A 13,085-nucleotide genomic window follows, 5' to 3' on the forward strand; every position below is an offset into this window, starting at 1 on the left:
TGTCTTAAATAATTCAGAGGGAAGACCTTCAGGGCCTGGGGCTTTTCCATTTTGCAGTTGATTAGAGATTTAATTTCCTTTGGAGTGATAGAGGGCCATCTGGGGAAATCCTGAAGGATGATATTTTGGTGGTCCAAACTGATGGATCACAGAATAGATCTGAAAAATGGGCAATCCATACCTGGGGACAGACTAGAGAATTGAGAGTGCGAATTCGGTCAGAGAGGATGCCTGCAACTAGAGACCAAAACTGTTTATTTTTATTATTATTAGTTAGCGAGGCATTGATTAGGAGATCCCATTTTTTATTCAGCAGCGATCTCTTCTTGAGAGTGACAGTGTGCTGAAATTGTTTTTAAAAAGCAAAATAACTGGCAGGTTGTGAAATTGCACCTGTGTCATGATGAAAATGAAAGAGAGTCCGAACTCGGGTTTTCAATTTCCAACAGTTGCTGTCAACTAAATAATCTAATTTATGTCTTGAGTATTTTTGTCTGCAGGCAGTAAATCTCCAGACAAAGACAGTTTTAATGATATTAATAAATTCCCTGAATTGACCAAGGGCCTCAGACACATTCTGGACATTAATTAGTTGTTGGTTCAGATACGTTTCTGAGTTGATTACCTTAGTGGTCTCCTCATCTACCTTCTGATTCCAGTTAACCCTTTTATAGGAAGATAGGTTCTCAGATGTGTTCATAGATGGCGATATTCTGGAGCACTTATATTCAAGGACAACGATTAATGGAAAGTGGTCACTCTCAATGTGATCATCTACATAGAAATCCCTGACTAGGGAACTTTAGTTTAAGAGTCAGCCAAGCTGGAAACCATTTATTCACAGTCGATCAAGTTTGGCATAATAGATTGGTCAGTAGGTTGAAACTACCAGTGGGTTGAAACTACCAGTCAAGCCAAATAGAAAAGGGATATTGCTTCTAGGACACAGAGAATATTTCCTTCTCAGTTATTCAGTGGGATCAATTCAGAACGGACCCCTGGTTGGTGTGAGAAAGTGAATGGTCAGACTCCTCTAGAGTCAAAGAGTGCTCTCTAATCCCACAACGGAGGGAATTAAGTACAGGAAAAAAGTACGACCCTCCAGGAAACTAAGACAGTTGTATGAATCTTTATTAAGACACACCGTTACTGATAAGAAATCTCCAAGATGAACAAACCTCTCACTGTTAAGAACGGACTCTAAGAAAATAAGCTTCAACAATACTCTGTTGCCAGTGCAAAATATTATCAACTGCAAATACTACAAAATCTACCTCAATTTTCTTGTCCCCTGCCTATTCCTAACCCAACTGTTTAAACTTTATTTTGTGTTGTGCTATTTTCCTGTTTTTCTACCATAAATCTCTGGCCTGGGCAAACCAAATAACTTCGCTATCACAAGGTGGGACACACAGAACATTATAAATTCACATGCTACAAGGGGGCTGCTCAGTCACAGAGTGGGGAGTAGCATTTTGGCAGTTTTGTTTTGGTGGAAAAAGCTACCTCACAGAACCAAACAAGCAGGTGTCCGTCATAGTTGGATCCAGCCAGATTTTTAATTCAATTTCACTCAATTCCCCTCCTTCCTACAGCTTCCATTTCAAAAGGCTTTTTGTGCAGACAGCTCCCATGATCTCAGCATAGCCTTTTGGGTAGCCGCCGCCGCTACCACTACCACCAATGGGGCCTGTTTACAGCACCGCCGGAAGCTAATGTGGCAAACAACATCAGGAGGCCACAGTAACCTCCCCTGGGATGAAAGGGCTGTGCAGTAGGGAGAGAGGGTTTTAGCCACGTGGGATCCTTGGGCTTGGCCCATGTATTAAGTGTTTTAAATTGTTTTATTGCTGTTTTATTGCACTGTGTGCCATACTCTTGTAAGCCGCCCTGAGCCCGCAATGCGGGGAGGGCGGGGTATAAATAAAATTAAATAAATAAATAAAGGGGGCTCCCCCCTCCTCTTTCACCAATGGAAAAGCTGCTTGGATCCAACCCACTGTTCATTTCCAGTTAAGTCACAAACTATTAAATGCTGTTCAGAGTAGAATGAGAATATTTCTTATATCTTAGTGGTATTTGAAAAAGAAAATAAAACTAAAGGATAACTGATTAGAAAGTACCAACTGATTAGAAAGTATAAATAAGTTTAAATGCTAAAAAGAGTTACAAAAAAGGATTTAAAATAAGTAATGTCTTGCATGAAGTCATAAACAGGAATGTCTAAAATAAAGAAAAACTACTGGATTGGATCCAATAGTTCCCTTTTTGCAAGCGAAGATAGTGAAAAGGAACGAGTGGATTCGACCTACTGCATTCAGTTTTCAGTAATAGAATGAAAGGGAGGGATTAACAAAAAGAAAAAAAGGAGAAACAAAATACATAAACTGCATCTCCCCCCCCAACAAGTTTCCATACCTTTGCTGCCACTGTAGAAAACATAGTTCATGACTGTTACTCACTTTGACATGGCTTTGTGCTCCAAGGTTGTAAATTTCTGTAGGCTTAACTTCATTAATTATCTTCACCAGACAAGTGCTATCTGTGAGATCTCCATAATGCAGCTTCATGTCTTCAGACAAAGAACACCAAGTTAGAATCAAGGAGATTTGACATTGGAGTTTTTCATACAATATTTATGTCTGATCAAAATGCAGTGCCCCATGAGCTTAAATTGTTCATTTAAAATACTATGCCAGACATAGTGGTTCAAGGTGTTTTTCTGCCACCACATTACTACACTCATTCCTCACTGCTGCCACCATCATTCTTGGCTAAGGTCGGTCATTCTTTCGTGATCATGCAGTTAGTTCTAATTATCTCCAAGTAACCACTTAACAATAAAGAACCATGTCCACAAGTGTAATTGCACTTGGTCTGCAGGATCCAACTCATTTTTTAAAAAATAGAAAAGCCTATATCCTGAAACATTCTGTCATTAATATTATTCACCATATTCACTAACTGCTGTTTTCCATCTACGACAGGGTCCCCAACATGATGCCTGTGAACACCATGGCGGCCACCAACTCTTTTAGAAAGTGGGAGGGGCTCTTTCCAGCTCAGATTCTGATTGGTTGGATCAGATCGGCTATGCAGACTAAAGTAACATTTCAGTGGCAGCTGCCAACACCACGTTGGTTTTATTCTGTCACTCACTCCTCTTTCCCAGTGTATTTTTTTAATTACCCCTCTTATAATTTGGGCCTCTACAATGTAATTTGGGCCTCTACATTGTAATTTGGGCCTCTACATGTGGGTATGTGGCTCCGCCCCCTCTGGCAGCCATTTTTTGGTTGCACTCACCACCCTGTGTCCGAATTCTGAAGGTGCACACACGCTCAAAAAAGTTGGGGACCCCAGTCTACAACGTTACCACAGAAATTTACTCACAGTCTATTACTGATCTCTTATTTATTCATTTAAAATACTTAAATACCCATTTTTCTCCCAGGACCCAATGCAGGATGTTAAAAGAGTACATCAGAGGGGGTAACATGCATAGATTTCTAACATAAATAACAGCACTCAGAAGGGTTACAGGATGTTCTGCTGAAACAGCTAATAAGTAGTACAAGCCACTGTCTGATCACCAGACCCATGTTTCCACTTTGCGTATGCAAGAGAAGGTCAGAACAATTTACATGACTGAGAAAGTACATCTGAACTTCCCTTTATTCAACCATGGAAGTGTCTTTAGGACATCACCATTATCGTCAGAGCTGAAAGCTACACAACTGGCCTAAAAATATTTTTTCGTGTCCAGAATTCAACCTTACACAAGCCTGCACAAACCTTCAAACTATACAATGTTCCCACACTAACAAACATGCAACATTATCCCTTCCGTAAAACTTCAGCAAAGTCTTACTTCCTTCTATATGAGCTTGTGGATTCTTGTAGAGATGTTCAATCCGTCCAGTGTTAAAAGAGCTAGATCTACGGACAATTCCATGGACCTAGAATGAATGAAGCAGAAGGCTTAGTCCTTTACACTACAGCTGGACAACTTGTTGCTAAAAGTTGCTGGGAAACTGCTACAATTTACTACCCATACAGATGCATTTCAGAAAGATGAAAAGGAAAATAAATGAAAGAAATCATGTGACAACTTAAAGACTGACATTTGTATGGCAGTGACAGGGCAAAAGTAGACATAAGCCAGGGCTCTTTTTGTAGCAGGAACTCCTTTGCATATTAGGCGACACACCCCTAATGTAGCCAATCCTCCAAGAGCTTAAAGAGCTCTTCTTACGGAGGCTACTGTAAGCTCTTGGAGGATTGGTTACATTAGGAGTGTGTTGCTGTCCCGCCATGGGATCCTCTGTGGCCTCCGAGGCTGCTGCGGCGGGACTGGCGGGACCTGCGTCAGGCTCACAGAACAACGGGGGCATGGGGGGCCATCTAGTCACTGGAGGGACCAAAGGCGGGCACGTAGAAACCGCCGGGCTGCCACCCCCAATTTCCCCGAGAGAGGGGACGTCCCGAGGTCGCGTGTCAGTGAGGGAAGAGGGAGAGACAGCAGAGAGGAAGCAGGAGACCGGCCCAAGTTGCCGGCGGGAGACGCAGGAAGGGCGCGCTCGGGTGCGGCTGTGCACTAAATGGAAACGCCAGACCTTACCGGAAGAAAGAGAGCCGGAGCCACCACAGATGCGGGCGTTCGCCCATGCATCTTCGCCAAAAGTAGCCACGCCCTCAAACAGAGCATTTTGGGAAGAGACTCATGGGGACACCCAGGTGGGTGGGACCAAGGGGGGAAGGTCCTATAAGGAAAGCAGCTGAGGTGAGTGTGAAGTCACGGGAGCAATGGAATCACTGAGGAGAGAAGGGGGTGGGATCACAGGGAGGGAGGAGAAGATAAAAGGAGAGAAGCAGAAGTGGGTCGGGGAGGATGTCGGTGGCAACTGGCTTGGATACAGAGAGAGATTGGGTAAAGCAGCTGTTGACCCTGAGGAAGAGGGTTCTGGCAGTGAAGAAACTCCAAACCTATTCCATTTCTGAGACCTTCACTTCTCTCCTAAATCCTTCGTCAGTACGGCCAGCGGTCCTCTAGGGCCTGGGGCTCTCCCAGGGCCCGACAGCTGCCTAATATGCAAAGGAGCTCCTGCCACAAGAAGAGGCGTGGACATAACCTACAAAGTGGGTACCGGTTAATAACACAAGGGGAGGAGTAAAGAGAATTGTCAGCACAAGGGGAGGAGTGCCCATGGCTTGTCTTCTCAGCTTGCCTCTCCAACCACTTTTCTCTTTGAGCCAAGCTCTGATACCACAGTCTTAGGAGGAGGGGGGAAGCATTCAAAGAAAGAGGGCTACAAGTACTATGCTTCAGGCACAGATTCCGCCCTGCTTTTCCACTTTCCGCTTTTGCTAAAAAGAAACTAATTACCTTCCTTTTCAACATCAATGAGGCACCTCCTATGTCATTGATACCGTCAAGTTTAGTCTGCCCCTCAGATTCATTCTACAAAAACGTCTCTAGCCTGCAGAAAATTCTGCTGCAACAAATATATCATCTTTACTATGGCCACAGATCCTTAAAGGCTCTACTATATACACATAGGAAAACAGTTTAAATTTGCATTCCAAACGTGTCACGGGGGTGCACCCAACAGTTTTTACTCATGTTTGTTCAAATGTGAATATTATGACTGTACAGGAAACAGAATTTTTCTACATTAAAAAAAACACAAAGAAGGAGAGTAGATGATAAAATGCGTACCTTTCAGATACTGCTACTGCCCTGTTTCCCCGAAAATAAGACCTACCCCAAAAATAAGCCCTAGCAGGATTTCTATGCATTTGTGGTATAAGCCCTAGTGTGTCTTCTTGAGAAAAAATAAATATAAGACAGTGTTTTATTTTCGGGGAAACATGGTACTATTACTACTAAGCAGTGCTAGGTGCTGTGCAAACAGGCAAACCAGAAGTCAAACAGAAGAAGAAAGAGCGAGAGACTGAAAAGTAAGGAGAGAATGGCGGAGAACCACAGAGTCGTAGAGAACAGGAAAGGGAAGCCAATGGCAGTTCAAGAAAGGCTATGCCAAAGAATGTGGGAAGAGACCTCATAAATAGAAGGATTAACCTTTTGGGGACATAATACAGCTTAGTTGAGGAGGGTCACACAAATGAGCAACCTGCATTTTTCAATAATTTGGCACATAAACATACAAGTGTTCATCTCGACATGGTATGTGTAGAATAACTGTGTACTCGCTCTCTGAACAAACAACTGAGGATTTTTTTCTGCATTTCAGGACAGCTCAAATCCGCATTACTTAATTTTACTACAAGTTCGAACATTTGTTTTAGTTTAATCAGTTGTATATATAACCGGGAAAGCAAGTTTATTTGAGTATGAAATCCCTCCAAACCTACATCAAATTCTGCAAAGAAAGTTTATCCATTTCAAAAAGAGCAGGATTTTTCTTGCTTCTTAATGCGATATATTGCATCATAATATACTCACTAACTTTCTGTGCATTGCCCTGCACAAGTTGCTGTTTATCTGAGCAGCTCTGTCTCACAGAGACGGCTGTTTATCTGAGCAAGTGGGAAGTATGCAAGAACGGCTATACCCCGAGGACTGGACAGTCTATGATAAATAATACAATAAGCTGGCATGATTACAGGCCATGTTGCACATTCTTAACTAAAGTCTTGATTTGTTATCTAAGACGGAGTGGAAAACATATGCAACGCGAGACAGCAGCAAGGAAGCTCTTTCAAAATTATTCCATGAGTCTGCAATCAGTCACTAAGTCTACTCACTCACCTCATAGCCCTTTTCCAGTAGGAACTCTGCCAAGTATGAGCCATCCTAAGAAGAAAAGATAGGAAAATGTTAAAATCACAGCCATCTGCGTATGGAAGCTTTGGGCTCCCCAGGGCCCTCAAATCAGTGTTGTAAATCAGTACTGAACTGGTAACAGCATATATGTAACGTCCAGTTAATGCAAGCATTTGTATATATAAGTCCTTGGGCATAACTTCCACCAAGAAAAAGCAACTGATCATCTCAACTCGTAAATCATTCCCTTCACTTTAATATTTCAGTTACTGTCTTACCCTCCCCCCCTGCTTTTTTTATATGTACTACAAAAGATCCGGTTTGTTCTCTTCAGCTGTTTGCTCCTACTTAGATTTTAATTCTCTGAGATAAACGGTTTTCCTATAGCTGTTATATGGGGTCATTACATGTCTGTGTGTAAAGTGCCATCAAGTTGCAGCCAATTTATGGCAACCCCATAGGGTTTTCCAACCCGGCTTAGTTTTCAAGGTCTGATGAAATCGGGCTACCCTGGACAATCCAGGTCCGGTCAGAGTCATTATACTATATTGAATTTCATGTGTGTGTATATATACATGTCTTTGCAATAGAACAGTAATGGCGGAGTGGAGTGTTGGAGCGGCTGATGAGCGTCTGGCGAGTGCGGCGTGAGTCCGGCAGAGGCGGAGTCACGGAGGTGCGGCAGCACGGCGGTGTAGCGCGACGGAGCCAAAAAGAACAATAGTCGGAGCTGCAGCGGCCACGGGCCGCGCACCGGAGGAGCCCCGCCGAGAGAAGGAACCGCGGAATCGGAATAAGATCTGCCCCGGGACACGGAAGGAGAGCGCCAATGTCTGAGGCCGCCGAAGAAAGCCAGACATCAGCAATGAATAGGCCCCACTGCCAGGTGCTGGTAGGAAGTCACCCCCCCTCATGATTGTGGCCTTAGTTAGGGAACAAATAATTGTGTAAGCCGCTCAGAGACCCCTCGGGGTTCGAGCGGGATACAAGCCGAAAGCATAAATAAATAAATAAATAATTTTATGAAACTTCTGATTTGGAGCAGTTTTACTTGATTGCTCTGAAGGATTCTTTCTATCCATACTGAGTATTTTTCTGTTCTTTGTTTTGCACCCCGTTAAGAAATATGGGGGAGGGAAGAACACCAACTACTGCTAATCCTGGGAGGAGGACTCTACAAGGACAAACTACTCGCTTATGCGCTATAAGCTCTGTAAATATGCTCCCAACTTGTAATGCATAAACCAGCAGATTATGGCAACAAGCTGACAGGTTACCATGCATATCGTTCCATGTAGGGAGGGAAATCAGACCACAGAGACAATAAACGTATCCCAAAACATGGCTCTGCTGGCTGAAGATCCCGCAAACTGCAAAAGGCATAAATCATTTCCACTAAGAACTTTCCTCTTCTAGCTATGTGATTCATAAACAGCGTCTCAAATATGAATAAGATTAGCAAGTTCAACCTGATGCGTAACATTTTATTTAAAAAGCAAACATAGGCTGCGGTCACACGCAACATTAGCCACGCAAGAGATACGGAAGACAGGCGGAGTTTCCGGGCGCGATCTCACCAGCACATCTGGGGAGCGTAGCGCTTCCGTGGCACAACTGAGGCTTCCTCCCGAAAACGCGCAGCAAAAAACTAGTACCTCGGAGGTACTAGTTTCCGGAAACTGCGGGGCAAGGGCGGGCGTCTGATCGCGTTTCCGGTGGCATCCGGCGCCCGCCCATGTCCCCTTGCGAAGAAAGTTTTTTTTCCCCAAGTCTCCGTGGTTGCGCACACGCACCCAACGGAGCATGCGCATTCGTAGTGTACACAAAAAAAGAAACCCAGTTCGCCGCGCCGCGCGCTTCTTCGTTGCGCGCAGGCATGTATTGTGATCGACGCCTCTCCGTAACCACGGAAGCTCCACGGTACCTCCACAGAACCTCCACAGGAGGTATGATCGCTTTACTGCGTGTTAGTTTGCCCCGGGGCAAACAGCCACGCTTCTCCCCCGCAGTTTCCTGCACGTGTGACCGGGGCCATAATAGATTGTATGCACTGGATGGAAACGTATGTTTTATGTCCTAATAACTGACTACCTCAAACTATATATATACACACATAAAATATTAAAAAATACACTTCTATCAAAGGAAGCAAGACCATCTATATGGCTCACAGCACTATCCTAAGCATGTTTCTTCTAAAGGAAATTTCATTAAGTCAGCAAGTCTTGTTAATAAGATTCCATCATAATGGTAAAAAAACCCAGCTTATTCAGGTGCTTAACGTTATATACACAAGAGGATGCTCAAATGACAGTCATTCCTTACTCAGTCTAAGAAAAAACAGGGGTATGTTCTATCACAATACATAATTTTGAAGGATAATCACTAAAGATAGAGCTGCAATCCTCAAGAACATTTGGGGTATCAATTAATTGGTGCCTGTAACTACATTAACAAAGTTTTCAGAACTTACTTTATAACGTATCTTTGTTTTCAGTCAAGATGTCTTATTTTCCATATAACTGGCAATGGGGAGGGGTTTTTCTGTAAAATGTCTCATTGCTCAGAGGGCACATTAGATCTGCTACGAGGTTCTAAAATGACAGGGCCGCTCTGAGAACATTCGCTGTACCAAGGATGAAGCAATGCATAAATCCATGCTGAGTGACAGGCTATGGTATATAAGGGACACATTTTGCGGTTCATTTACAACTCTCTCAATTTTTCATACATGTTTGATATAAATCCTGTTCTGTAAACTTTCATAGATCAGTGGAGGAAAAGAAACAGAAAGACTTAGCGTATAAATATTCTACCATACATGCATTCTGAATGCCTTTTAGTACCAGAAGTCTGAAAGAGATCTTATTAGAATCCTGGTCACAAATCAGGTCTCTCGCAAAGCCAGTGGAAATGCTGGAAAAATAGTTCCATGAATATATAAAAGATTATGCCACTCAAAAACCCCTCTCCCCCCAAAAAGTGTTCAGCATTCTGCTTTGGTTGCAAAACCTGCTAAAATCTGAAGTTAAAATAATGGGGTTGCCAAAATCAGTGTGTGAGGAGTGTGCGCATACATGTGTACATGCAAAATCCTGATTATTCAGAATGTTGAAGTGAAACAGACCTGATTGTGATTGAATCCTATCAATGGGATCTTGCCAGAGCTATTTCTCAGACTTTCCAAGCATCCTGGAACATTTTGAACCAGTAGTGGAATTCACGTCCTTTGTACTTCCTTCCCAGGTCTTTCCAAGTGATAGAACATGACATGACAATGAGTGGGAAACTAGCAAAAGTGAGACGCTACAGGTTTCTGGTTCCCATAGTACTGGTTTAAGTGTTAATTTACAGACTTTTGATCTATCACAATGCACGCTCGCAGTACATTGTTTCAAGATACATTATCTCTGTCCCTATGTACCATTTTTCTTCCCTCTTTCAAGTGAGGCAGCAGTCGGTGACACCCATAATCAAAAGATTTAAAGCATTAGCTCATTTTTACAGCTTACTTTTCCTACAGTATTTCTAGATCTTCAGTACTTTCCAACTGAAATTCAAGTGTGATACATAAACTAACCCCGTTTCCATTTATAGTAAATTTAGATTGAATTCATATTGCCCAAAGTAACATTTTGGCCTAAAGTCCATGATTTTAAACATTACTATCTATTCCAGTTTTACAACTGAGTATCCTGTATATAGAAATATACTTACAACTAGAAAGGATTTGCCAACAACTACAGAAATATAGACCTACAATATAGAAATTATTTGCCAAAGATAGGAGAGAATTTAGCACCAAATTCCTAGACTTCTCATTCAGAATATCTTAAGGTTTATGAGATATGCATGTCTATTCTATATATAGTAAGTGCAAGGGACATTCGTCCTCTGTACAGCAACTACGCTGTCCACCAACGCTTTTTCCATCACCGCACTCTACCACCACTGGTGCGAGTATCATCGGGGGTGCGAGACGTCCCTGGCGGATGACAGGGTTGTGGGGACATATACTGCTGTTGTTCTGTTATAACATCTCCAGAACACCATCTTGGTTTTATGATTCGGAGTGAGTACTGGAGCACCGATATTCTTAATAACTGTATTATGTTGTATTATTGTATTTTTATACTGTTCTTACTGTTTTAATCTGGCATTTATGCCCTTGTTAGCCGCCCTGAGCCTTCAGGGTGGGCGGGATCCAAATCTAAAGAATAAATAAATAAATAAATAAATTACACTGCCTCTCTCTCAGTTTGCCTCTGGGCCCAGTCTAAGGTATCTGTTCTGACCTACAAGACCCTAAAAAGCCTTGAACCTGCGACCCTGAGGGATTGTCTACACAAGTTATTTCCAACCATTCTGGCATGGTGACCCACAAGTACAAATGTACTTGGCATGGTGGCCCATCCAGAGCCAGCTCCAGGTTTTTGGGCATCTGAGGTGGACTACAACCTTGTTGCCCATCTAGTCCAGCATTGCATTTTCCCACAAACATCACACAAAGGGCACAGCTGCCCCCCCATGCAAGTGGCATCTGTTTCCCCCTCTGTCCATCTGCTAAAGTCACTAGCTGCCGGATGATTTCTCTTCCTCATTGTCGCAAAGGGAAGTGGAAAGGGAGAACGTGAGCTGTTGGCAGGGAGGATGAGGAGAGAAAGAATGATAAAAGGGGCTATTCAAGAGGCTGGCTGGTGACCCACTTCTGGATCCTGATCCACAAGTTGGGGAAACACTGGTCTACCTTCATATGAACCTGAACATAGCCAGAGATCCTTTTGAATGGGCCTTCTCCACATGCTGACTTTGCAGGAGGTAAGCTCAGTAGACACAGCTGGTTTCTGATGATTCCTCCACCTGGAGACTCAAATGACCCCCTCATTACTAGTGGTAATAAAGGCTAGGCTTAAATAATAAATGTATACAGTATGTAAAAACGTTCCTAATACTACGTATTTTAAAAGTTTATGTTAAATGTTCTATATTTACTCTGATGTTGAGCGTCCTTGTTAAAATTAAGTTATAGACTATTATAATATCTATATCTCCCCTTTTCCGTTTGTAATGGCAAATGGCTAAATACAATAAAATCTTCTCTCATATCTCCCCTTTTCCCTTGTTTTTCTGTATCGCTATTTTAATTTTAAATAACAGTAATTTAAAACTCTATTTAAAAAAAGTATTCCTCATTGATGGCAGTCCAGAGGTGGTATTTTCCTGGAGATTCTTTGAGACTGGCTTAGTAAACCATCTCCTCAATACTGATTTTCTTCAGGGGGATGAAAAGTTATATTTTTTAGGTTTTGATTCATAGTGCTGATTTTATTTGTATTATAGCTGTTTCTAAGGTTCTACAGTTTAAGTTACATTTGGATGGGCTGCAGAATAGAGTTCAGCTACTGCCATTTTATTCTCTTAATTGTGCCCTTTTCCTGGGACACTCAATGCCACATCAACAAACAGGGATTAAGTGACAAACATGGATTTTGTTGCCTTTTTGAAACTGTTAGACATGTTAAAATGTATCTTCAGCCAACATTATGAAAGCATTGCCATGCCCCTCCAAAAATGTGTTAAAAATCCTATTTCCTTGCTGTCACAGTATGAGATGCACGCCACCTACAACAGCCATTAAGGGCCAGGTTTAGAACTCAAAATCTCATTCAAGAAAGGAGAGTCCAAGTCTAGTGTGCCTTTTGAAGTAAAAAATTGATCCAGTAAAGATGGATCCTGATTCTCTGCAAAAGGAGAATATTAATTTCTATTTATTAATGGTATCATTATTCTCTGCATGTCCTATATTCTTGATGCCAGAGCTTGTCCTGTGGAGGAGCTTTATATAATACCCATCAATTGTTAGTCTTCCTCTGTATTGTCAGCCACCACAACGTCATTTCCCAGGAACACATTTAATTTCATATTTATTTATTTATTTGTTCGATTTATACTCTGCCCTCCCCGCCAGGCATAAAAATTAAGATAGATAAAACAAGTGTCACGAGTACTCTGTTTTAATCGTGTGGCTAGATACAGTGTGTCTTTCTCTCTCATTATTTCTCTCTCTCTCTGGGTATGTAATGCTGCCACCATGAATGTAATTCCAATCCGATTAATTAACCTTGTGTACAAGGTCTAAGGCTCCTTCGTTGGACTATGTGGTCCTGAGGATGAGACTCTAGTATTTAAGTAGCATAGGACTCTAGGTTAACAATAAAACTTTATTTGTACAAGAAGCGTATTGGTTTCAAGATGTTTTGTAACTTATCTGTTCAGCTGATAAAACAGTGTACGTATG

The 13,085-nt window shown here is 42.2% G+C and overlaps 1 protein-coding gene across 1 annotated transcript in view; it reads right to left on the reverse strand.

Annotated features, from left to right (window-relative positions):
• Positions 1 to 13,085, reverse strand: part of GMDS (GDP-mannose 4,6-dehydratase) — a 91,790-nt gene that overhangs the window by 75,378 nt on the left and 3,327 nt on the right. Inside the window, exons 2-4 of the mRNA XM_015425212.1 lie at positions 6,773 to 6,817; positions 3,872 to 3,959; positions 2,463 to 2,572 (exon numbers count right to left, since the gene is read on the reverse strand). Of these exons, the coding sequence (XP_015280698.1) occupies positions 2,463 to 2,572; positions 3,872 to 3,959; positions 6,773 to 6,817 (243 nt within the window). The remainder of the gene's footprint in view (positions 1 to 2,462; positions 2,573 to 3,871; positions 3,960 to 6,772; positions 6,818 to 13,085) is intronic.

This window comes from Gekko japonicus, unplaced genomic scaffold, assembly GCF_001447785.1.
Source record: "Gekko japonicus isolate JY-2015 unplaced genomic scaffold, Gekko_japonicus_V1.1 scaffold3770, whole genome shotgun sequence".
Classification (NCBI taxonomy): Eukaryota; Metazoa; Chordata; class Lepidosauria; order Squamata; family Gekkonidae; genus Gekko; species Gekko japonicus.